The 24909-nt window shown below is 37.3% G+C and overlaps 1 protein-coding gene across 5 annotated transcripts in view; it reads right to left on the bottom strand.

Annotated features, from left to right (window-relative positions):
- Positions 1-1790: 1790 nt before the first annotated feature.
- Positions 1791-24909, bottom strand: part of GPATCH2 (G-patch domain containing 2) — a 171825-nt gene continuing 148706 nt past the window's right edge. For 2 of the 5 annotated variants that reach the window (XM_057727559.1, XM_057727560.1), the window contains exons 9-10: positions 17731-17819; positions 1791-5771 (exon numbers count right to left, since the gene is read on the bottom strand). In XM_057727559.1, coding sequence (XP_057583542.1) covers positions 5551-5771; positions 17731-17819 — 310 coding nt within the window. In that variant the 3' untranslated portion in view covers positions 1791-5550. Of the gene's footprint in view, positions 5772-17730; positions 17820-24909 lie in introns of those variants that run through there. The other 3 variants (XR_009052658.1, XR_009052659.1, XR_009052660.1) reach the window with 2 other exon arrangements.

The following is a 24909-nucleotide window of genomic DNA, read 5'->3' as shown; positions in this document are numbered from 1 at the left end:
TTTCTAGCTGAGTTGTTAAGGGACAAAATGGAGAAACACAATGGGATGGGAGTCAAGTCACGCGGGTTTCCTGTGTGCTCGCGATTGTTTCCTCGTTTTGGAAGGCTGTCCCGTGACATTAAAATAGGTGAAGTAGACGAAGATATGTGGAAAGGATTCAGGAGTGATGCAAGAAAAGGACAGGTGTATAAAGATGGGGGAGGGTCACGAACCAAGTCTTACAGACTCCGGACCACCCTGTTGACTGTTGAGAGCCTCTTAAAGACACGATGGTCGTTGTTTTAGAAGTATTGTGGTTTTGTACTTGAAATTTCAGTTTTAATGTGCGCTGTCAGGTGCTTCCTATCCACTTAAAAAATTGTTTTGTGAATTCCACACCTCCTACCTGCAATAAGGATTATCTATAGTTTCCATAATCAATTATAGCCATCAACAAAGAACTTTAGAATTAGATTAGCCACACAGGTATCTAACCTAAACTTAATTCCCTGCCCACCCCCTACCAAACTCATTTGCCCCTCAAAACTATGAAATTCTGGCGCTTGAAGAAATTCACTTCGATAAGCGATATAAGAATTTGTTTGCTTTTGGAAGGCATATTTTTTTAAATTATATAATGAGCTAGTATACTATTTCTCATACTTTCTTTTACTAAAGAATGCTGACTTTAGGAAGAAATAAATATTTCCTTGAAATTCAATTGGAAGATGAAAATAGGTAGAAAATAGGTTTGAGTGTTCTTTTTGCTTGGAATGGTCTCATAATACAGTCTTGTCTTTACCATCTTATAGCTGAAACATTAAGTATTATACACAGATTTAAAGTGCTAGTAATTTATTTTGAATATTCAAACTAAGAGGGAAAAAAACAACTAAAGAAACACAAAAATTGCCTTCAATTGTTACCTAACTTCATCCTCGAAAGATTGAAGAGTAAACATAGGACATTCTGATACTGCAGCAGGAGTGAGGTCTGTGAATCTGAAAATGATTTAAACTCTCTGACAATTCAAAGACAGAAGACAACTCTAATGTACAGATAAAACCAAAAGTGGCAATAGTAGATCATACTCCTGGCAGTTAATGGCACTGAGTCGCTAGAGACAAATCTGGATCTACTTAAAATGTCAGGTGTGTAAAGTAATGAGTCTTTGCCTAGTAGGAACCCAGCAGAAGGAGCCTTCATGGTCCACTTGTCAGTTGAGTATATATTACCGCAAGCCTGTTAAATAAATGAGTATTTAATACCTATTGGATGAAAAAAAAAAATCCACTTACTCTAACAACTCACAACTCAGTTTTTTGGGAGAAAAGAAAAAATTTTATCCACGTAGTGAGATGCTTTCTACAGCCAATGAAACTCAACACTTTAATGAGTATTATAAAATATTTAAAATAGCCACGCAGGTTTCTGAGAGGTACAATCTCCCAGAAGGAAATGGAGGGGCTGTAACACATATGGTCCTTCCTGATGGATATTTCCAGTCATCAGAGAGAATCTGCGCTTGCTGCTTTAGAATCAGAATCTTTGAGTGGAAAGAGACCCTAAGCCGATTAGTCCAGCCCAGCTTCAGGCAAAACAAACAGAACCAGGAAAATGTGGTAGAGCAGGTCACAATCAGCTGTGAATAAATGAAACCAAATATGTTTACCGATTTTTTTCTCTTAAAATTTTTTTGAAAATGTTGACATTTTCCAGAGCTTAAAGATTAACAATGAATTTAACGGCACTGTTCAGTGTTAACTGTCAATGGGTAGTAATTAAAAAAAAAAGTAAAGTCCTTTCAACTGTAGTTTTTATTACTTTAAGAAGGAAACATTTAAAGCACAAAGACAATGACTGCTTATAAATAACATTCTTAAACACTGCATTTATTCTTTCATTCTTTGTTGTACTGTTAATATACCTTTCTACTAAAAGAAAAAAAAATCCAAAATATTTTTTGCTAAACAACTTCATTTTACAATATCAATTTAGGTCACTTTTTTTTTTTTTTAAGAAAGAGTACAGGAGGAAATGGTTTTCAAAAGCATGTCAACAGTGATTTTTCTCTTTTATGAAATATCTGCTCAAAATGAAAATGGATCGAAGAGAAGCAACTGTCAGTTCAATTAACTGCAAGAATATCAATTCACGATGCTAAAATAAAAATATTAATAAAAAGCAATTATTTTGCAATTATGTCTGTATATTGCACACATACGTGCCCTGTAAACACACCTATATGTATACATTAGGCATATCTTTAATCCTACTGTCTTAACTTCTGTTTCATAGCAACAGTGTGTGTTATAAAATCTATGTTTTAAAATGCCGAGACCAATTAATTGGTAAATTTTAGTTAGCAATGGATTTTCTTTTAAAGGGGTACCATATAATTAAAAAATAAAAACAAAAAAATTTGAGGTGGGAACAAAGCCTTAAAAATTGTATTTGGGGAGAAAGAAGGAAAAAAGGAGGAAGGGAGGGAGGAAGGCAGGAAGGAAGGAAGAAAATGACCCCAACACACAATCTGATTAATATCAAGTATAACAAGTATATAGAGGCAAAAAGCTGAGCTGCTTATGTAGCCACACTCAGTTTCTCTCTGCTACTGCTGAGACTGGATGATTTGGATAGTAATGGAAGAGACCAATGCACTCTCTAAAATTTTTAGTACAAGCAGTTAATTTGATATGAGGCTGTAGAAGAGCTGGCTTTATGAAGGCGAAGAGAAAAATCTAACCACCTTTTTAAGGAGATACGACTGATAATTCTAAAGCATGAATTCCTTTGGATGCTTTGGGTTCTATGGGCGTAGTAACTGGTAAAAATTAACTATAACTCCTTGTAAAACATAAATTAGTGAACTTCATATCTTAAAAGATATTTGACTTACATTAAAAATTCCATTTTCAATTGTGTTTATTTCTCCCATAAGTTCAGGTCCAAGCAGAACTTCAGGTGTGCATTGATTTTTCTTAAATTTCATTGAAAAGTGAAGGGATGTATGTGCTCCTGGTGCTTGTCTGTGTGAGAGCAGGGGGGATGCCTGGGACGTTGCCACCTCTGCTTTGGGTATTGATTCATGTATTCTGTATAGTTAAACACTTTCATACAGTAAGAAATGTTTGAAATCCTCTGTGAGCCACAGAGACTGAGACCTTTCTTCTATTAGGGGAAAATATAAAGATGAATTATTTTGGGGGGTGGAGTTAGAGAACACCCAAGTTCAGGGATATCTTCGAGGGTTTGCTTCAGAAGACTGGTACCCATCAGGAGGATGAGAAAAAATATTCACACAGCGGCAATATTTAGTTAAGGAGTTTCCCAGTGCCAGCGGGTATATGGTCAGCTCTTCCTCACTGTGAAGGTTAGGACGTGGTGAAGTGAAAAAGAACAGCTAAGTCCCTGGGAACCTGGGGTCAGTTAGTCTCACAATAACGTCACTGTGTGTATCAGTGGCTCCAAATTTGGCTTTTCAAAATTCTAGGATTTTAGATCTTCAAGCAATGGAATTTAAAAAAATAAACACTTTTGAGCAGACCTTAGAGTGTTATGTACTACCACAAAGAAGTTTAAACCGGAATATAGACAATCTTCCCTAGCTTTTTATCCCTTTACATAGATAGAATGAGTATTCAACAAAAATTATTTTTTAAAAATGGTAAATTTCCAGATTATACACTTGTAGAAAATAATCATACAACAGGGTTACTTTATCCAATAAGAATGCTCCAGAAGAGCAACTCACATGGTAGTCTACAGTCCTCTAACCAACTTGTCCTCTTACCACCAGACCCCTAGAAAAGAAGATAATTCTAAAAAGGAACATGTAATTTGGCAAACCATTAAGGCTTTCAAATAGCAGGCTGACCATCCTCTCTCTAACTGGTAGTATTTTCTTTAGGGGACCACCTGGGACAGGTCTATGACATGCACAAACCTCCTCTCCCCCTTTAAAAAACTCTCAGGGATTGACAAATTTCCAAAAGCCTATTAGAGAGGAGCCCAGAGGAATTTTATCACAGTAAAACTACTCTGTATGATACTATAATGGGGCAGACTTGTCATTATATGTTTGTCCAAGCCCATAGAATGCTCAATACTAGAGTGAACTGTAATACAAACTGTGGACTTTGGGTGATTTTGATTTGTCAGTGTAGGTTCATCAATTGTAACAATGTACCACTCTGGTAGGGGATATTGATAATGGGGGATGCTACCCATATGTAGGGACAGGGGGTATATGAAAAATCTCTGTACCTTCCTCTTAATTTTTTCTGTGAACCTAAAACTGCTCTAGAAAAACAAAGTTTTTTTTTTTTTTTTTAAACATTAGAAGGGTGATTCATGTGTGTTTTCTTGGCCTTCACTCAACTGACAAAGGCCATTATAAAGAGAATCTGATCATTAGTCCTTAATAATGAAGATGAAAACTAATCAACATCTAAACTAAGAGCAATTGAGAATCTCTGACATTATGAAGCAGATGACTCAGATGTAATAATACTAGGAACATAATAAAAATGACTTGTTTTGCTTGCTTTTAAAGTAACTGCTTAGATGTCAGGAAGGGCAAAGTACCATTCATTTTTTGTTCACCTTGTATATGGGCTGGATCATTGCCAGAAATCTGAATTCTTGGGAGAGCCACTTAAATCTTCAAATAAATGGAGTGGATATTCTAACTTGCTCCGATGGTTAAAATTTAAAATCAGTTTACTACAGTTGAGTTGATCTTAAAAAAATATCAACCTTTGGGAAGAAGGAGGTAGAAGGAAGCCTAGATTAATTAACACTTCAGTCATGGTGAATTTAAAAAATACATTTTTCTTTCCATAATTATTTTATGTTCTAAATGAGGTAACGTTTGTAAAATCTGCATTAAAGTCATGCTGAGGGCACTCTGGTGATCACAACAGTGAGGTTTATTTTTGTCGACGTGTCAGAGGGAAACATTCATTGCTGTTTGTCAACTGTGAACTTCATACTACATCGTCCAAGGACAGACGATTAATGGGTGTCACCCTGTTAGAGAATCCTAACAAAAAAGCCAAATTCAAGGAATATGAAATTGGCCAGCCTTTCAAACAAAGATGTGCTTAGGACTTCATCGATCTGATGATAGGTGTTTTCCGTTAGTTACAGCAGACAGGGTTGACGTGAAACATGACCCTTTCCGGCCAATCCCAGTTTAGAAACGTGTGGGCGAGCTCCGTTGCTGGGGCATCAGCGCACACACATGAATGAGTCGAGCTAAAGCATTAGAAATTACTGACATACCAGATCAAAATAAATAAGAGAAATCCAGCTGTTCTTTACGACTAGGATGTAAATCGCCGAAAATTTTTAAAAGGGAAAGGTTTTCACTTTAGCACCATGAACTGTGATGAAATCCCATTTCTATCACTGTGGCGGAACCGTAAGCAGCTAGGAAGCAAAAGTGACAAGTCTGAGGCTTTGATGTGAGATTTCGGCTTCAAAAATAGAAACTATGTTGTAATTTTAGAACAATGGGATATACAGAGCAAACACAACTTGTCAAACATCCCTTCTTTGCTTTTCTTCTTAGGCGGACTTTCCTGAATTGGAGGCAGTGGGTGCGGGGGTGCTTTTTGGGAGAGGAAATCCAAGTCCTAATCCCTTTGGCCTCTGTAGGGCTTGAATCGGCTCAGCGATCCCCTTGCCATCTCGCCCGAGGCCTGACCCAGGTGTCCAGCCCATATTCTGGAGCATTCGGTTTCCAATGTTGTTTTCTAGGATTGGCTGGGCGTTTTCTCCTACAAATCCTGAAATTAGAAAATGCCAAAACACACATACACACACACACAAAACAAAACAAAAAGACACCATTATTTATGAACACAGGTGAAGATCCTCTTAGGCTAAGAAAACCGCATCTTCCTAAGTTTTTCTTTCAACAGAGTACTCAGGAGGGTTGTTGATTTGTCTTTGGCTAAGGAACCTGCTGTAGTAGAGGGATCAATGGGAAAAAGGCCTTGGTTAGTTTCAGCTCTACCACTTAGCAGCTGATTAAATTATTTAACCCCTTTGGACTTCTGATTTCTCATCTGTAAAACAGGCATAATACAAAATAATCAAAACTCAATTACCAGATCATATCTTGTTGTTTTTCTTCCTTGATAATTAAAGAAGTGATCATCAAGCAACTAATATTAGAGATTGTGTAGGAAGAAAGGGGGTGAAGAGATCTTAAAACTACCTTTGTTTTAGTGAGAACATATTCAGTGCAGTCTTCTATGTAGGGGCTTCCCCAAAAGTCTGTTGTAGAACTCTGAGGTCATCAACTTATAGGGCTGTAGTGTTTGCCCACCATTCCGTCCTGAGGGCTCCAGGGATGAAGATGGCTGCCTGTGGCATACCAGCTCCGTCCTGGGTCCAGCATGTTTCTGCTCTGAAATGTGGACTCTGTTTTCCTAGACAGTCTGAGGGTTGAAATGGGAAGTTGCTGATAAGATCATGCACTGCTTTCCAAGGCTTGTGAGTCAGATGTGGCTTTGGCATCAGCCCACATGCTCCATCCACACCTTTCCCATCATCATCCATCTTTCCTCCCTGATGTGGGATTATGACAACACCTTCTACCCTCTACCCCCACCCCCCAAAATTGGGATTCTCTGTCCTGCTCGTTCTCTAAGACTGTGTTTAGGATGATGATACAAGGCACAGAAGGATCCTTCGGCACTAGTGACAATAACAAAAATATCACCTAGGGGACCACAGAGTACAGTGTTCAATTTCTTGACCTGGGTGGTGGCTACACTAATGGCCAACTTATTATAGTTTTATAAAACTATACCTACACATTTCCATATATTCTCAAGTATATGTATTTCACCGAAAAAAAAAAAGTATAATAATAATAAAAGAAATGTCCGGGTTCCTGAATTAACAGTGTTTGTGATAACCTGCACCTGGCTTTCTGGGGAACAGTGGGTGGGTTGTTCTTCCTGATTCTAACTCACAGGAGGAAATTGCAAAGTGCTAGAGATGACTTATAATTGAAACTGATGAGTTTCTAACTAAAACTGATGAGCTTTATAAGTGAAACTATAATCAATCGATTTTTTTGCAAGATCTTTACCAAACATTTTGATATTCTCCATCTTCAGTGCATTTTCAGACTGAGAATAGAATACGTTGCTGCCACTTGCTGGTTTCATTACAGGGAGAAGGACCTGGGTTACCACAATAATGAGCTGGCTTTGGATTTGTCAGATTGGTTCTTAGCTCACTGAAACAGATATCTTAACATGTAATAGAAAAAACCTTCGATTGTGAACAGCTTGAATGGCCAAAGACTGGTACCAAAGAAAAATTCTGGACTAACATTATTTACTGCTTGACAAAGCAAAACAGACATACACAGAGATTTTACGTATATATTTAACTATATAAAATTTAAAAATGGACTTAATTATCAAATAAAACAAAGACAAGCCTTTGTCAAAACTCTTGTTTAGTGTAATACAAAAAAAGCAATAAAGGTTTTGTTTTTCAGTTTTTACTTTGAAATTATGATATTGGTGACAGCAAAGACAGACCACAAAGGCATCGAACTTTTTTCAGAACAGCTGCTGCTCAGGTGTGTCAGGGTAAACGGTGTAATGGCGTTTTGTCTCATATCCCTAATTTTTTAGTGATTGCCATGAATTAATTTAATTCCATCTATAAGCTAAGATCAGATCAGAGGGCTAATCCTGCTTTAGGCTACACATCTATTTAATCATTTTTTAAAAAAGTTATTTATTTATTTATTATTTTTTTGGGGCTACACCAAGTTCAATCAGCTGTTTTTATACACATATCCCCGTATTCCCTCCCTTCCTTGACTCCCCCTCCTCGAGTCCCCCCCACCCTCCCCGCCCCAGTCCTCCAAGGCATCTTCCATCCTTGAGTTGGACTCCCTTTGTTATACAACAATTTCCCACTGACTATCTATCCTACAGTTGGTAGTATACATATGTCTGTGCTACTCTCTCGCCTTGTCTCAGCTTCCCCTTCACTCCCTGCCCCCTCCCAAACCTCGAGTTCTCCAGTCCATTCTCTGTATCTGCTTCCCTGTTCTTGTCACTGAGTTCATCAGTACCATTTTTAGATTCCATATATGTGAGTTAGCATACAATATTTGTCTTTCTCTTTCTGACTTACTTCACTCTGTATGACAGACTGTAGTTCTATCCACCTCATTACATATAGCTCCATCTCATCCCTTTTCATAGCTGAGTAATATTCCATTGTGTATATATGCCACATCTTCTTTATCCATTCATTTGTTGATGGGCATTTAGGTTGCTTCCATGTCCTGGCTATTTTGATACAAGAGCTTGCAAAGGTTCAGGTTTAAAATATAATATTTAAGAAAAAATATGAGGTCAATTTAAAACATCTCTGCTAACGTTGCTAAATTGTGGCCAATTCTCAGTTTTGGAATGAATAACAAATAATTGATTCACTACTGTAATTTTAAAATGTTGGTATTTCAAGTTTGGTGGCCCAGCAGCGGCCACCCAACTCCTCCCATGTTTTTTTTTTTTTAATTTATTTATTTATTGGCTATGTTGGGTCTTCATTGCTGCATGTGGGCTTTCTCTAGTTGCGGCGAGCCATGGCTACTATTCATTGTGGTACGTGGGTTTCTCATTGCAGTGGCTTCTCTTGTTGAGGAGCATGGACTCTAGGTGCACGAGCTCAGTAGTTGTGGCTTGTGGGCTCTAGAGTGCAGGCTCAGTAGTTGTGGCGCACGGGCTTAGTTGCTCAATGGCATGTGGGATCTTCCCGGACCAGGGCTCAAACCTGTGTCCCCTGCATTGGCAGGCGGATTCTTAACCACTGCGCCACCAGCGAAGTCCCCATGCTGTTTTGTTTATATTTTTAATTGAAGTATAGTTGATTTACAATGTTGTGTTAGTTTCTGGTGTACAGCAAAGTGATTCAGTAATACATACATATATGTATACATATATGTATATACACACATGTATATATTCTTTTTAATATTCTTTTCCCTTATGGGTTTATTACAGGATATTGAATATAGTTCCCTGTGCTATACAGTAGAACTTGCTGTTTATCTATTTTATACATAGTAGTATTTATCTGCTAATCCCAAACTCCTATTTTATCCCTCTCCCATCCCTTTTCCCCTTTGGTAACCATGCATGGTTTTTATACAGGCAGAAAAGAATCCATTCTGTCACTCTTTTTAATGCTGGTTTCATTTCTCTTCTTAACAAAATAAAATAAAGCATTATCTTTACAATAAAAAAAAGAAAGAAGATTTAATTTCTCAAATGTTAATCTTTCCACATAGAAACACAGATCCCAGAAACAAACAAACAAAAAAATGGCTTTTCTATACAATCTTAAAAAAAAACCAAACCAACAGATACTTCATTTTATCATGGAAAATGATTGCAGAGTGAGATCTATTGTTGGTCTCTCATCCCTCTTTTATGAGATTAAGACATGGGAGTGGAACAACTCAGTCTCAGCACAGCATCCGACAACCATAATTTCCTTTTCTTTTGCTCTTGGCAGTGTTAAATCCTTTAAGTCCTTTCCTAGGAGGCTCTCCTCCTGCTCCGGCAATTTTAGCAATACACAGCCTGCTAACCCTTCCGCAAGCTCCTGCTCCCGGCCTCCTTTATGCTGGATCTCTTATATCTATTACAGCTGAGTTGGTCCTTTCCCCTCAAATCTTCCAAAGAGTATTGTGGATGGTAATTCACTTGCGTAATTGGCTCAAGAGATGAAAATCTTGTATCGGCCTCTCTTAGCTGCTAATCTATCCAGCTGACTGCAAGCCTAATTGGCAGCTTGTTTAGTAATTTGGCTCCTAAAGTGTTGTATTGATGTTGGATAAACAGCCAATGGAAGGGGAGGTGACACATGCTGCTTCCCACATAACAGCTAGCGCATCGCTTCAGCCCTGACCCTGCATTCAGAAGGCTTTTAGCGGTCTGTGCTCATTCTTTCTTCCCACCCTCTTTCCCCATTACTTTACCAGCCAGGTGAAGAGCAGGGGTAGTATTATTATTGGTGATGTTATTAGGATTGCAAATTATAATACTGTCCTCTGTTCTCAGTAACTAATTTAGGGACGTGGGTTTTTGATTGCCGTTAAGAAAAGAAACAAACAGCATTGAGCACAGTTTGGGATGTGAGAAAGTGGTAGGTGTTACTACTTTTTGTCAAATGTAATTATTTCATTTCTTAATATAGAAAAGCCTAATTCAGACCACTTTACATTTTATCTGCAATACTGCAGACGTTTTTCATGGGAATTTTGTTAAATAAAATCAAATAGTTAACTGCTTAAAAATACAAGGCACTTTTAAAATAATGAAATGTAAAACTAGTTTCTTGGTTTTCTCCTTAAGTGATAAAAGAAGGGAATGAAAGACATGGTTGGTACTGACATATTTGGAGAAGGGAGAGTTTTTATTGACTGATGTTTTGGTTACAGAAACATATTTTTCATGGAATGATTGTATATCAAAGAAGAGTGTTTTCAGAAAACTAAAGAAATCTTAAAATAAAACTGTATTGGTTCTGAAGGCACACAGGGATGTTTGTTTGCTGTAATATGATCAGGACCATCGATGGTCTACCTGCTACGTACCTGGCACGTGGTTTACTTGTTGGGCATGTGACATTCGTTATCTCCATTCCTCATAACAGTTGTACCAGAGGGAATTATAATGCGCCTCAGAGAGATGAAGTGCTTGACTGTTACCACATACTAAGCTAAGATTCAAACTTGGGTTCAGCTTAGTCTAAAAGCCTACACACTTGCCATTACTTACACGGCCTCCCTATGAGAATTAATGGCAAATAATTTTAGTGGAGATGATGTTCCAAACTATTTAAAAAATTAATTGGGTTACATGTTAATTGCAATATTAACTCCTCTCAATTTGCATTTGGACAATATTAAGCATAGTACACTCATTGACATACTTGGATAACTTATAATGATGCAGCTCTTAGAGATTATCAGTGCTGCTGCAGCCATTATTACTTTTGATCTTCCTTAGCAACCTGAAAGGTTATTATTGGCTGCACTTACAGAAGAAACTGAGATTTAGAGAGGAAATGCATCAGCCAGTTAGAAAGTGCCCCAGTTAGAACCTGAATTTAGGACATCTGAGTCTTACTGTTACCCTCTCACTGAACACTGGCCTTAAAATATTCTATCACCATTAATTTCTATTATGTCATTTCTTCTGCCACATTTTCCCAAATGACTGAGACTTTAATATAGTCAACAATTTCAAACTTCCTGGAAAAAATTGCTAGTCTAACTGGTATAGCAAGTTTGTTTGAAGAGAGTTTCAACTCTCCTGAAATATTTCAAAATTCACTTTGTTTGTTATTAACCCAGCTACTCTAGCTTTGTTTGGATGGTATTTAAATGGCAATTTATGTTTTAGTTGTATTTATTGTAAACAGCTTATACTGAGTTTTGTTCTTTTATTCATTATGATAATCCCTGAATTTAACTGATGCATTTATTCCATTTACATTTATTGTGATTACTGATATATCTGGATTATTTTTACGCTATTACTTAATGCTGTTTACCTTGCTTTTTCTATACATTTTTGTTTCCTCCTTTCTGGCATCCACTGCTTGCTTATACTAGCTTGAAAATTATATTTCTGCTCTTTTAATGATTACCTTTAAACATCAACATGCATACCTGACTTATTATTCCCTCACATTTTACATATTATTTTGTCCAAAGTTTTAGCTCCATCTTACTTTTATACACCCAAATTAATCCTCTTTATGGCCACTGCCACCATCATCATTATTACTTTTATACATTCACCATAAGTTTATCTTTATGCATGTTTAACAATTTCTTTGCTCCCAATTCCTTCTTGATTTTTATTTTTTTCTATGGATTCCACTTTCTTCTACATGAGTTATTAAATTTAGTAATGATGGGTCTTTACCTGAAAATGTCTTAATTTCATCCTCATTCTTGGGAAACAATTTAACTGGATAGAAAACTCTATGTTAATTTGATTATTTCATTTCGCACTTTGAAAATATTCTTTCATTTTCTGGACTGCATTGCTCTTTTTAAGTTTGTTGCTGGTGTAATTTCATTCCTATGAAGGTTATATCTTTTCTCCCTGGCCGCCCTTAAGGTCTTCTCTTTGTCTTTGGTGTTCTAAAGTTTCATTACAGTGTGTCTAGGTATGACTTTATTTATATTTACTCTCTCTCGATAGACTTGTACTTCTTGAATATGAAGATTCAAGTTTTCTTCATTTTAAACAATTCTGTCATTTTCATTAAATTCTGTCAACATTTTCCTGGAATAGTGCACTTTCCTATTCTTTCCACTTTTTCTGGAAGTTCTATTAGACATATATTGAACTTCATGCGCCTTCAAGTACCCTGGCCATTCTTTTATATTTTCCATATTTTTATCTGTCTGTGCTTCTTTTAGGTAGTTTCTTTAGATCGCTCTTAAAATTCACTGTTTTTTTTCCAGCTGTATCTAATGTGCTGTTCAGCCCATCCAGTGAGCTTATAATTTTCAAGATATTTTCATAACAAATAAAATAATCTCAAATTTCTACTTGGTACTTTACCACATCTGTCTTTTCTTTTTCCAGTTATTCCCCTTCATTTCAAATCTGTTTTTACTACTAATTCTTTTAGTTTTGGTTTGTGAGAGCATCTTCAGTAGATTTTCATTTGTGGTGAATCTTGAGAGTTGGGGTTGAAGTCATGAACCTCTAGAGTGATTTTGCATTTTGCTACAAAGACCAGTTTTTATGCTAATTTTTGGCTTGGTGTCATTTAAAACTAGAAAGGACTCATGTGAGGGTAGGTTCTTAGTTATAAACTTTCAGAGAGTTTTCTACTTGGAGCCTAGGTGGAAAGCAGATTCTTAATTTTCCTGTGCTTGTGGGCGAGTCTTGTTTCTAGTCTGCCCTGTTCTGAGGATAGAGCTTGTGAGAGGTTCTGGCTTGATAAGGAGTCTTACACCAGCTCCCTGGCTTGGCTCTCATTTCACAAGGGCACTAACCAACACGCCCAAGGTTTCCAAGACTGGCGCAGGCTTAGGAGCTGCTTGGAACCATTTCTGTTGTTCTCTCCTTCAGTCTCAGCTGTGCACCTAAAGGAGATGGTTTTAACTTTTATTCAGCATGTCCAGGTATTCTGTGGTTTGAGTATTTTCTCATTATTTAGTCTTTCATATTGTCAGGAACAGCAACTATTTTCCATCTGTGTGCTTACCCTCTCCTTAAGTGTTTCTTGTATCATATGACAATGGAGAGCTGTTTAAGACTCTACTGAGACACATAACTGAAAGGTGGTTCATTTAGCCGAGAGAGAGAGTTACATGTTTCCTAGGCTTTCGCTGTATGTTTGGATATAATTTGGTTTCAAAATGAATAACAACAATCTTCCCCAACCCCTCAAGTCTGCCTGTTTTAAAATCCTGGGAGAAAGAAGATAATCTACAGCCGTCATACTGATCCAGTGATCAAAGAAAATAAAAATATAATTATGGATAAGATAAATTTGGACAACTGAAGAGACATAGCACCTTGAAAAGGAGCTTGGTTACATCAAACATTTCCTGATTTTGTTCAGTATGACTTAAAAGTGCACCTTTTAAAAATCTTCATCCATTCTGAGTTACAGTCTGCCTTTATTGCCTTCAACATTCATAAAGATTATTTTATTATTGAAGTATCAGTAGGATGCAGAGGAAGAAATTGATAAGTCACAAAAAGCTGTAATGGAACCCCTTGCTAAGAACTTGTATGTCCACAAAGACACAGTTATGCTGGAGCAGTATCTATACTGAGATATTGAACTTCATTTGGCATCTCTGTGCGTAATTTACAATGTAGAGAAGAAAGTCTACTCCTTATCATGAGCACTTTCCCTATGATGATATTTCCATAGGAAGCAAAACAGTAACAGCAAATACTAATTGTGGGTAATGAGTTTAGTGATATGCAGTGGACAAAACATTTTTTAAAAAATGTGGTAGCCACACTATCTCAGTAAACATACTTAAATTTTTTACTATCAAATCCTCAGTAAGCTATGACTTCTACCAAAAACCCAAGACCATAACCAACATTGCTGACGGCCTTTTAAAAACGTGTTAATAATATTCTTCCTATTTTGCTCACTGCTTTTCTTCACCTTTACAGATGACATTTTTCAAACTATAAAATGCATTCTGCTGGCAAACCTTCTTGCTTCACAGTTCTCAGTTTTATAATAGTAAATCTACATGCTTTGCTACTGAGACATTCACTATCGTTTGGTATGTGACTTTGAATGAAGCAGAGAACAAGCCATACATTTAAAAATCAATACCTAACCTTATCAATATTCATTTTACTTTGTCAATACAAAACACAAAGGTGAAAGAGCAGTAAATAAGCTAAAGCACTGAAATAAATTCAGTGTTCGTGTCACAATTAATAAATGTTCAACTGATAACACTGCTGGCTAGTCTATAGCCTTATAAAGTGACTCAAATTATGCTTCAGTGTTATTGCTACAACAGGGTGAGTAAACTTTTCAATACGCCAGCAGGTAAAGATGATCAGATTTGGGGTTATTAATTTCATAGGGGACTTTAAGTCTTTAAAAATATTATTTATTATGAATACAGTATACAACTGTTTATCTTCAGCATCTTAAATTGCTGTATGAACACAGTTTGGCATTATAAAGTGTCTAATTACAGTTTTCTGACAAATGTTTGCTAAACCTTTTCTAAATCTGCTGTTTGACCACATAATATTTCATATATAAATCAGAGGGGATCATTAAACAATACTCAGACAGTCAGCTTTTTAACTCTTATTCCTGATTTAAAATCAGAAAGTGTTACCTTCACCTGTTTTTTTCCGGCTTAGATTGAATGTTGACTAAAGGTAGAAGAAACTGTGAAAACACATCTCAATTCAATGTGTTTTTTGGGAGGTCTGTAAGGGCCTCTAAAATGGCAAGAATAGTTTCTTTAAAATAATTCTACATGCTAACTCAACTTTGGAAGCTTACAGAGGTAAGATTCTTTGTTATATCACCGACTATATTCTAGAATTTGAAAACTGTAATTTTTGGATACAAGATGATCTAGGATTCACAACCTCATTATCAAAGTGTATTTATGCAAAAGCATTTCTTACTCGAATTTGGATAATAATCTTCACCTTAGAGTTGATTCATTCGCATTAGAAGATATTCTTTTTAAAACGGAGGACTTTTAAATAACCTCATTCTCTTCCTCTTTGAGAGGAACAGTTATGCAAGGATTTTAAAAATGCATTGAAAATGAGTAACATAATTCTCCTACTCCAATACTATTTGATTAATTATAAAAAGGCATTAAATTTCTATGAATTATGTTCTTTTAAGTAAAATATGTAGTAATAGAATCAAAATCTTGAGTCTTAAGAGAGTCACAGAAGTTTTGAAATATAACATTTGGAATATGCTGGTGTACGCTTGTGAATGTTTTAGGCTAAAGTTTAACGTTTATACCCATACTCTGTAAAAATGATTTCCTCTGATGCTATTGAGTTGTAACATCAAAATCACCCTGTAGAAATAATTATATTACCCTCCCCCCAACCATTATACATTTTCCTTCTCACTTCACATATGTTCAGAGTGTTAGGACCTGACCCTGACATTCTCGCTTCCTTATTGCTGGCTCTGAGGTGCTTTAGTCACATTCCTAAGATTGTTCTTATACTATTTCTGCCACCGATGTCTGAATCATTGAAAGATAAGAGAATTCAGGGAACCATTCAACTGGAATGGGAATATTAAAGAATCCTACACCTGCCTTATGAAAGATTTGAATTGAAGAACTTATGACATGTATTTGCTCTAAACATGGCTATACATTCCTGTATAAAGAGATATATTAGAAGTGTTCTAATGAATGTTCTGTATTTCTGCACAGCAAATTTAGATAAATCTTTTGTGGCACTTAAGATATATAATAGTCTATATAAATATAAATAATCTATACAATAGTCCATTTATATATAAATAAAGATATATATAATTGCATAAACCACATGGAGTAAGATGGTCTTTACATATATATTCTTACAAAAGGCCATATGTATGTTGTCATTAAAAGATCATAGGTTTAGGAGTCATGCAGACATTGGCTTGGATTTGCTCTTCAATCATTCTGCCTTCTCAGGTGGCTAAGAAGAACCTAACACATGTCTGAATCTTCATTTTATGGTGCAAAGTGAGTGATAATAACACCTAAGCCATCAAGTTGTTGCAAAGATAAATCAAAGTTTTGGTACAGAATAGGTATCCAATAAGTGGTAAATATTACTCTACATGAATACAAACACATTCTGCACATAGGTATTTCCTACTTCCAAATTCTGAAAATTCAACAAAGTTAGAGGATGAAGATCAGCTATTACATTTATAACTACATGCATGATTTCATAAGGCAGCCCTTTATGTGGATGGGACAACTGTATTATGGGTGCTCCAATTTTAAGTTTTTCTTTAATTTTTTAGTGCTGAACTATGGGATAGGTCTCCTAAATAGAGAATTTAAGCTTCACATCTTTTATTTCCTTTGAAATCATCATGTCAGGATATCTATCTATCTCTGTATCCATATCTATATCTACATCTATGTTTTTCCCTTCTCACTGCTTACTTTCCTGTTGATATGAATCTTATTTTCATATTCTATAATTAATCATGGCAAAAATAACCCTTCCTATAAAAGTATTCCCAAGTGAGGTTGAGAGGGACAGTTTATAAATCTGAATGGTTAAGGATTCCAGGCAATAGGCCAATGCTATAATAATAACTTTGTAATTGATCAAGGATCTACACGGAAAGCATTTTCTCATAGTCAGTTTGCTGAATCACAAACCCATTATGGTTAACTGTTGTTTGTTCCTATGTGGGTGTCCACATTTTAATGCCCGGTTGGCCCCTGATCAAAGGCTTTTATCTCTGCCTCCCTTACCACTGCTCTTGCATGAGACCTTGCAGTACATACTAACCTTATTCACATCCTTCCCTACCAAGCTCAGGTCTTTGCCTTTCCAGGGAGGCTTCCTGTCCCCTCTGGTCTAGTGACTTCTCCCTGCTCAGCACCTGTGGTTTGCCCTATGGCACACTCATTAGAATGACATGGTTTTTGAGGTGGAAATGATGAGAGATTTTTTTTATTATAATGCTAACTTATCTAAGTAACGGAAGATGAATCAAAGATTGCTGCAGAGCTGGGTCTAGAAACCAGACTGCCACATTCATGGTCAGGCTGGCATCTACTACAACATGGGCCTTGTGTTTTGAGGCTGCTTCAATACTCGTGAATTCACTAGTATTAATTTCCTCTGGGGTTATTTGCCTTTTCATCTATTTATGCCTTGTTTTTCCAACAAGTCTGTAACTTTCTTGAGGCCAAAGACACAGCCTTTGAAGTTTCTGTATCCTATAATACCTCATACAGTTTTGCTGGTGTATAGGAAATACTTTAGTGATTGGCTGCCTGAAAAACCTACACAAGGAACATACAATACATCCTGACACCAAAGGCAAATGATGTGCTTTACTGGTTTCTCGTAACTGTACTTCTTCCGCAGTGCAAGTGATTAAGGATTATCTGTGTTTTACTCTTGATGATTTATGAACTTTACACGTGTGTTTTGCTCCAAGCCCTTTTTCTTTTACCTGCTGTAGTAGGTCCAGGCAAAGGTGCAGCTTTTCTTCTCCGTTTGATATCTCCAGTGCATAGAGATCCTAAATGCATGCTTGTTTGCCTACAAGTAATTATCAGAAAAAACTATTAACAAAGGAGGGAAAAAAAAATGACACATAAATACACAGCTTGTATAATCTGAACCTAAATCAAAACATTCTCAACAAAGATGGAGCCGCCTAGTAAAACCACCAATCTTGTTTATATCGAAACATAATTACGTTTGTTGACAAGCGTTCAGCAGCTAAATGCGCCATCATAAATTGTTACTGGAATGAATAATATAAAAGGAATGCTTTTTAATTTTCAAAACTGGCAATCTTTCTGGCTCAACATAAAATCAAGCACTGTTGCTTCTGACAGGAAAATAGCTAAGATTAATTATCTAAAGAGATCACAATATTGTTGCTAGGTTATCAATTGGTTACTAATGCTTTACTGTCAGAACAACATTTATTACAGGAAAAGTGTGATCAATTTCTTTTAGGATAGTATGTGGCAGTGAATTCTCCTAAAACATTTTAAATAGACAGAAGGAAATAGTGATGTTCTTCCTTATTATTCACATGATTAGAATTCTTTGGTTAATTATTTATTAGCTAGGTGAGGAAACATAACTTGAATGCATTAATGCTGGTGTGATACTAGATAGGCTAACAGGATAACTAGACAGGCTAACAGGCTAACAGGATAACTAGACAGGATTTGTAAAGACATGATGTATAAGAACTAAGAAGCAGACCGTCTGCTATTCTTGGAACTAGTCAGAATTAGATTGTTCTAACAAGGACTCCTAAATTTAAGAGCTTTGGAAAAATCAGAAATGGCTCGATTGGAAATCAAGACAGACTAGTAAGATGGAAAAGATTTGAAAGTCTTCAAATTTTCAAGCTATAGAAGACTCTTGTGTTTATTTCCTGGATTATAATACCTGACCTGGGGTTGGGATAGTGTCTGGGGATCAGGAAGCAGAAATAAACAAAGCATGTTTATTAGAAAACATGAGTTTTTAGTAATTCAGAGAGATATGTGGTAATTTCCTGAAGTTTTATAGGTCCTGTTTTGAAAACAACCAGATTACTAGAGAAAAATGTAAAAGGAAGAAACTAATTCAGGTAAAACTCAAAATATATACTTAGACCTTTATACCTAGGTGTTTAAATATAATGAAAAATTGGAGTTGGGGAGTAAAATTGCTTTAAATACAGATTCCATCTATAACGTACAGAGTAAAGCACAATTAATGATCTGGCTAATCCAAGGGGTATATACAATCAAAGAAGTATGCTGTGGAAATCTATCAACATAGCTAGAAGCAAATGGTATTTATCTAGTTTTCTCTTCCCTTTTATTGAGTGCACACTGTTTCTCTTTTATAAATTTTATAATTATTAAAATATTTCTAAAAATTAGTTCATTCAGTTAACGACTAACTTTGCAGAAATACATACACACACATATATGTCCAAATGTTTACTAACATGCATAACTGTAACATTCTTATTGGATTTTGAGGTGTGGTTTTGGCTCATAATACCAAGAAAAAATAAATGGTTGTAATCATATCTATTTTTTAAAACTACATAGAAAATAAAAAAAAACATTTAAATATCACATCCTTTTTATAAAGTCCACATCCTTTCTATAAAAAATTAGTGAATTCACTTATTCAGCAAGCAACAATTAGCATCTACTACTGACTTGGTATAAGACCCCAGCGTGGTGGTGAAAATGAGGACAGCAGGAAAAAAGGAGGTGGCAGATACCAACGAAATGGAATGTTCGACTCATTATTGGAAGAGTTTTAAGTCTGAGTTGGGAGATTAAGTCAAAATATATGAAATAATTAGGAACAGCAGTGGCAGTGGCAGACACAATGAACTTTCTTAATGTTACTGGAGATTATGTATTTAGTCCTTACAACAATTCTAAACGTTTACTGAATATACCTTTTCTCTTTGTAGGGGAAAAGTCCACGCTTCAATGGAGAACTATAGGGTACACCTTTCTAGTCATCTGATTCTGATTCTGTGGGAGCTATTTTACAATTTTAAGTTAGAGAGGACTGAAAGCAAAGGAAAATAACTCCTGTCTGTAAGAACGCAAATGAATTCTGTCCTGAGCAAGGCCGATCCTCCCCACTGTGGAAAAGCCAGTTTGCACATTCATTCAGTCTTCCTTACTCCATATACATTTGTGCATCTTTCATTTCTTCTTTGAACCCATTATAACATCTGCCTGGTTCCCGCATTAATCAATGAGTTAAATAAAATCTCAAGTGCGTATTCATTTTACATCCGTAAAAGAGACACGATTTTACCTTTTTGTACACATTATCCTCGAACATCTCCGATCCCTCTTGAAACCTCCCCTCTAGAAAAAGACTGGAGTAGTTTACTTTCCGCAGAGCATGTACCAGACAGGCTCGGATATCAGCACTAGCTGAACAGGAGGGGAAAGTAACATTCTGGAAATGGGAATAAAGTGGGAATCTGAATTCTGCAGTGTTGCCCCTTCTGTTATCGAGCTGTGAAAACCCACCCATGGACTATTTACTTCTGATCTTCTTGCTAAAATGTAATAAATAAATATTCTTACATTAAGCCACTGCTGGTCAGGTTTTCTATACCTGTTGCTGAAAGTATTTCTAAGTGATAAAGAATGTGTTCTGTTCTGAGAATTACGAATAGGAAGTCTGGGCAGCAGTGTTCACAGAAGGAACTATACATGACAGAAGAACGCTGGGCTTGGACCAGGGGCCATATGAGCGGCATATGCCCTGTGAAGGCATTTGGATTTCATAGCTGATGTGGGGTCATCAAAGGTAATTTAGCAGAAGCAAGTTGGCCAGATTCATGGGATGCTGATGAACGGGGGCTGGGAGGGTAACCAGGTTTGGGAGCAGTGCAGACACACAGTTCCTCCCAGGTTATTAGTCTCTGCTATCATTAAGAGTAGCATCAAACTGCCACACAATGAAACTTCTTTGTGTGAACATGTCTGAGTGAGGAGGTGGGCAGAGGTGGGAAGGCAGTCACTGAAAAGTCAGAATTCTGGATTATGTGAAACACTAAGCGTGTTTCTGCCTACTTTTAGATTTACTTAAAGTTCAAACTACACTTAAAGAAATTAGCCAGGATCGTCCTTTTTAAGAAATACCTTTTTAGAAGTCACTAGAAGAATACACAGTAGCTGTTCACTGTGACTATTAAGATGTAAGTTTCTACTTACATTGTTCTTGCACCAGTTTTATGTAACCGGAGTCTTCTAATTGCTTGAAAAATCCCTTTCCCAAGTCAATATTGCCTTTAAAAGTTTATTCTTTTTTTCATACTATTGAAACTTATTAGGAAGGCCTGTTTACATAGAAGGTGAAAAACCAACATCAAGAACAACTCCCTCTTCTAAGCCTTTTTCTCACCGACTGGACCCCAAATTCCCTTTTTGGGTATCTTTACAGAACAAGTGGAACAGAACGTTTTCCTTCAGCTCCCCTCCCCAATCCCCAACGTAACCACCTAAAGGGGAAGAGACAAACGTTCAAGGAGAATAGACTTAATAAAGTCTGTACACTGAACCCGAAGACCTGAGCCACAGGAAAAACAGCGAGCTGTATTTCAGTAATTCTATCAAGAATTGACTACCTGCTAGTGCAGATTGAGAAATCGGGATTATTGATCAGTAAGACGAAGCGAGAGAGTAGCACAGACATATATATACTACCAACTGTAAAACAGATAGTGGGAAGTTGTTGTATAACAAAGGGAGTCCAACTCGAGGATGGAAGATGCCTTAGAGGACTGGGGCGGGGAGGGTGGGGGGGATTCGAGGGGGGGGAGTCAAGGAAGGGAGGGAATACGGGGATATGTGTATAAAAACAGATGATTGAACTTGGTGTACCCCCAAAAAAATAAAAAAAAAAAAAAAAAAAAAGAATTGACTACCTGCTAGTGCAGACTGGGAAATCGGGATTATTGATCAGTAAGATTACCTCATTTAAGTGTGTCCTCCCCCCTCTCCTTCAGACAGGTTCAGCAGAGTTGCTACAAATAACACTAGGTAAGGTCTACTCCGTTATTTAGTTGTCACTCAATGTAAAACCGAGGAGTTATTTTTTAATTTAAAATCAATGAACATCTCAAAGGCAGCCTAGTTGCTTCAGCCTAAATGAGTCATTTGTCTTTGCAAAGTAGAACATGTGGATTATTATTCAAGGTGATAGCTGGCAATTTTTGGATTCTGCTGTGGTGTTTTGAAGAATGACCATACGCTGTCCTATGAACAGACTCAAAGTTGTTAAAAAATGTTAAGATCCTTTTGTGAGGCACTGTTAGGAAATTACCCATGAGACCTATCAGTATATTTGCTGCAGTCAGAGGCTTTGCTTGCGTGGAAAAGAGGGGAGAAAAGTCAGAACCTGATAACTTCATAACTACCGACACCTTAAAATACTAGGGTAAAGGCACACATATCTTTAAGTGGAAAGGATAAAGAAATAATGCTTTTTTGTTATGGATTAAATAAGCAGTGTCAGTTAGTTATGATTGGAAACATCGTTTCCCATTGTACTCATTCTGAAAATCTTCCTGTTAAATATTAGGAAGCGGAGCTCAAAAAAAAAAAAAAATCTTCATTTTGTTCTGCTGTTGAGGCAGACTTCACTTGGTTATGCCACCAGCCTTTTCAGTGGGGTGGTGGGAGGAAACTGGGCAATTTTATCCGAGGAAAAAAAAAAGTACAAAACAAAAAAATAAAAAATCCGAAAAAAACCCACAACGCAGAAGCAAAAAATCCAAGGGAGGACCACCTTGCCTGAGAACCTGGCTTTTGACAAGGGCTGACAAGGTCTGAAGCAGGCAGTGTCAAACAGAATAATATTAAAGAGAAGACAACAGGAACTTGTCTCTTCATTGTATGCGCATTTACAAATAGAGGCTTTTCAGAGAATTAGGCCTAGTGAAAGCTGCCCCCTGGATAAGACAAGTTCCCAAGCAGCCTCAGACAAGCTGCAGAGGAGAGACAAACAGATGTGACTACGGGCCCTGGCATTTGGCAAGAACACTCACTGTCAGTTAGAAAAATATAAGCCTGGACAGGGCATCAGCTGCACAGAAATGCAGCGGGTCTGTGGTGTCACTGGAGGAGCAGTCGGTGCAAATCCAGCCCTATGTGAACTTTCCCTTCTAGATCCAAATTACCCTCTCTTCCCCTTATTTGGTGTCAAGATGTCTCAATATATTAACTGAACAAGTAAACATCAGGATCTAGCGCTTTTCCTTCCGTGCCAATATGCACATATCAAATACCGTTGAGCATAAATATTTCTTAACTACTAGGATCACATTAAATCCTTGTTTTTAATGATGTTTGCTTTCAAAGCCCTTTCTCGTGTATGGAAAACCTTTTGCTTCCAGTACTGCCGTTCACACCCTGATCAGGTCTTGGTTCTGGCGACTTCTTTCTCTCTTGGCTTTGGTCATGTGACATCACGTTCTGTCTCAAGCCCATCTCCCCTTCGCTTTGAAACAACCCTGACTTCAGCAAGGGGTAGTTTAAGTTGTAACTCAGTGCACTGAATGCAATACTGGTGTCCCAGGAATTGGACCACTGCTTTGTCCTGGACATATCCTATCTCGTTATAAACCTTCTGGTATCTTTGTTCTTTTAGATTTAGGTCATTGCCTGGACTTCCACAGATGCTAAAATGCATCTGGTGACTGGCTTGTCTCTAATGCTGTGGGCTGACCTTCTCCGAGCATCTGCTGCTACTGGTCCCCATGCCTGTCACTGCCTACCTGCGGGGCGGTTCCTTACCCTGTGTCCAATAACCTCAGGTTACCTGTGGTCTGAGGCTCCACCCCTTGGATACAGTGATCTTCCTGCCAGGGTGACAGTTCCCCTCAACAGCTTCAGAAGGCTCTGTGCTGTCAGTGCCTCCTCCACCTGGTCAGAGAGGTCAAGTCCAGATCTACTTCTTCCCAATCTGCTTTATCCTGCTACATACCGGTAAATGGTGGCTGCTGGAACTGACATTTCCTGTGTGTTTCCTCAGTGCCAGGTTATGTGCCAATAAGCACGTCCCCCCTGGAGCTCCCAGCGAGTGTGCGGGACAGCTGTGTGTCAGGAGGCTCCCGGGGAGCTCAGGGACCAGAGTCACTGCCCCACCAGCCAAGGACTCTCCAGGGTCCTCAGAGCAGAGCTGCTTGGCTGAACTGCAGTGAGCAAAGGGGCGACAAGGAGGAGATGGTGGGAGGCTTCAGGTGGCCCGCGAGCCTTATGAAGTCCTGTGCAAAATGTGCGTATGCAAACTTTTTCAGCAAGAGGGTCCATGATTCCTCTCTGATTCTGAACCATTAACAGAGACATTAACACCAAACATTATAGATTGATACCAAACTAGCATTCATAATCTAAAATACCTATCTTGAAATATCTGTGGAATGTTTAAAATATTCTATACACAGAGACCACCTTTTCTATTTACAGTGTCACAAATAGAATTTAATAATGTAAATTTAAGAAAAGCCTCATCCAAATATCTACACTTATCCTATGTTCTATCTAAAAAGCGCCCCCTTTCATTTCTGTCTCCTCATCCTGCTTTATTTTTCTTCGCAGTGACTAAACTAATATTTCCAAATTACAGACCACACGTATGTATTTGTTGAAAAGTATGGAAACTATGCAACAAAATACTGGTGACAATTATCTCCAGTGTGATGGCATTTGGTGGGAATTTTCTTTATGCCTCTCACTAATATTGGACTTTATTTTTACAATGAGCATGGGAGAAACAAAAAAAAAACAACAAATTATAATGAGATGAATTAGAAAACAGCAAACAAGAAGATTTATAAATGTAAGTGGTTTTGTCAGCTGGAGGTATTTCTTTGTCAAAAGCATGGTGGAACTTTCCCCACTGTGGAAACCGAGGTGTTAGAGGAAGCTTTAGGTTCTGTTGGCCTGCTCTGCCTGAGTCTCTGACAGAACCTATTTCCTCTGATGCTGCCATTTCTGTTTTGCCAACTAGTTCTCCGAAAAGGCCAACTTGCCATCATATTTGTCAATGTCTGAGAAGGATTTTTACCAATCTTTGGCATGTTATTTAAACTCCCTTTGCCTCAATCTTTACCTTCAAGAACTGTGATGAG

This window comes from Hippopotamus amphibius, chromosome 3, assembly GCF_030028045.1.
Source record: "Hippopotamus amphibius kiboko isolate mHipAmp2 chromosome 3, mHipAmp2.hap2, whole genome shotgun sequence".
Taxonomy (NCBI): domain Eukaryota; kingdom Metazoa; phylum Chordata; class Mammalia; order Artiodactyla; family Hippopotamidae; genus Hippopotamus; species Hippopotamus amphibius.
Note: the sequence above shows the minus strand (reverse complement) of the source record. Positions and strands in the feature narration are given on the sequence as shown.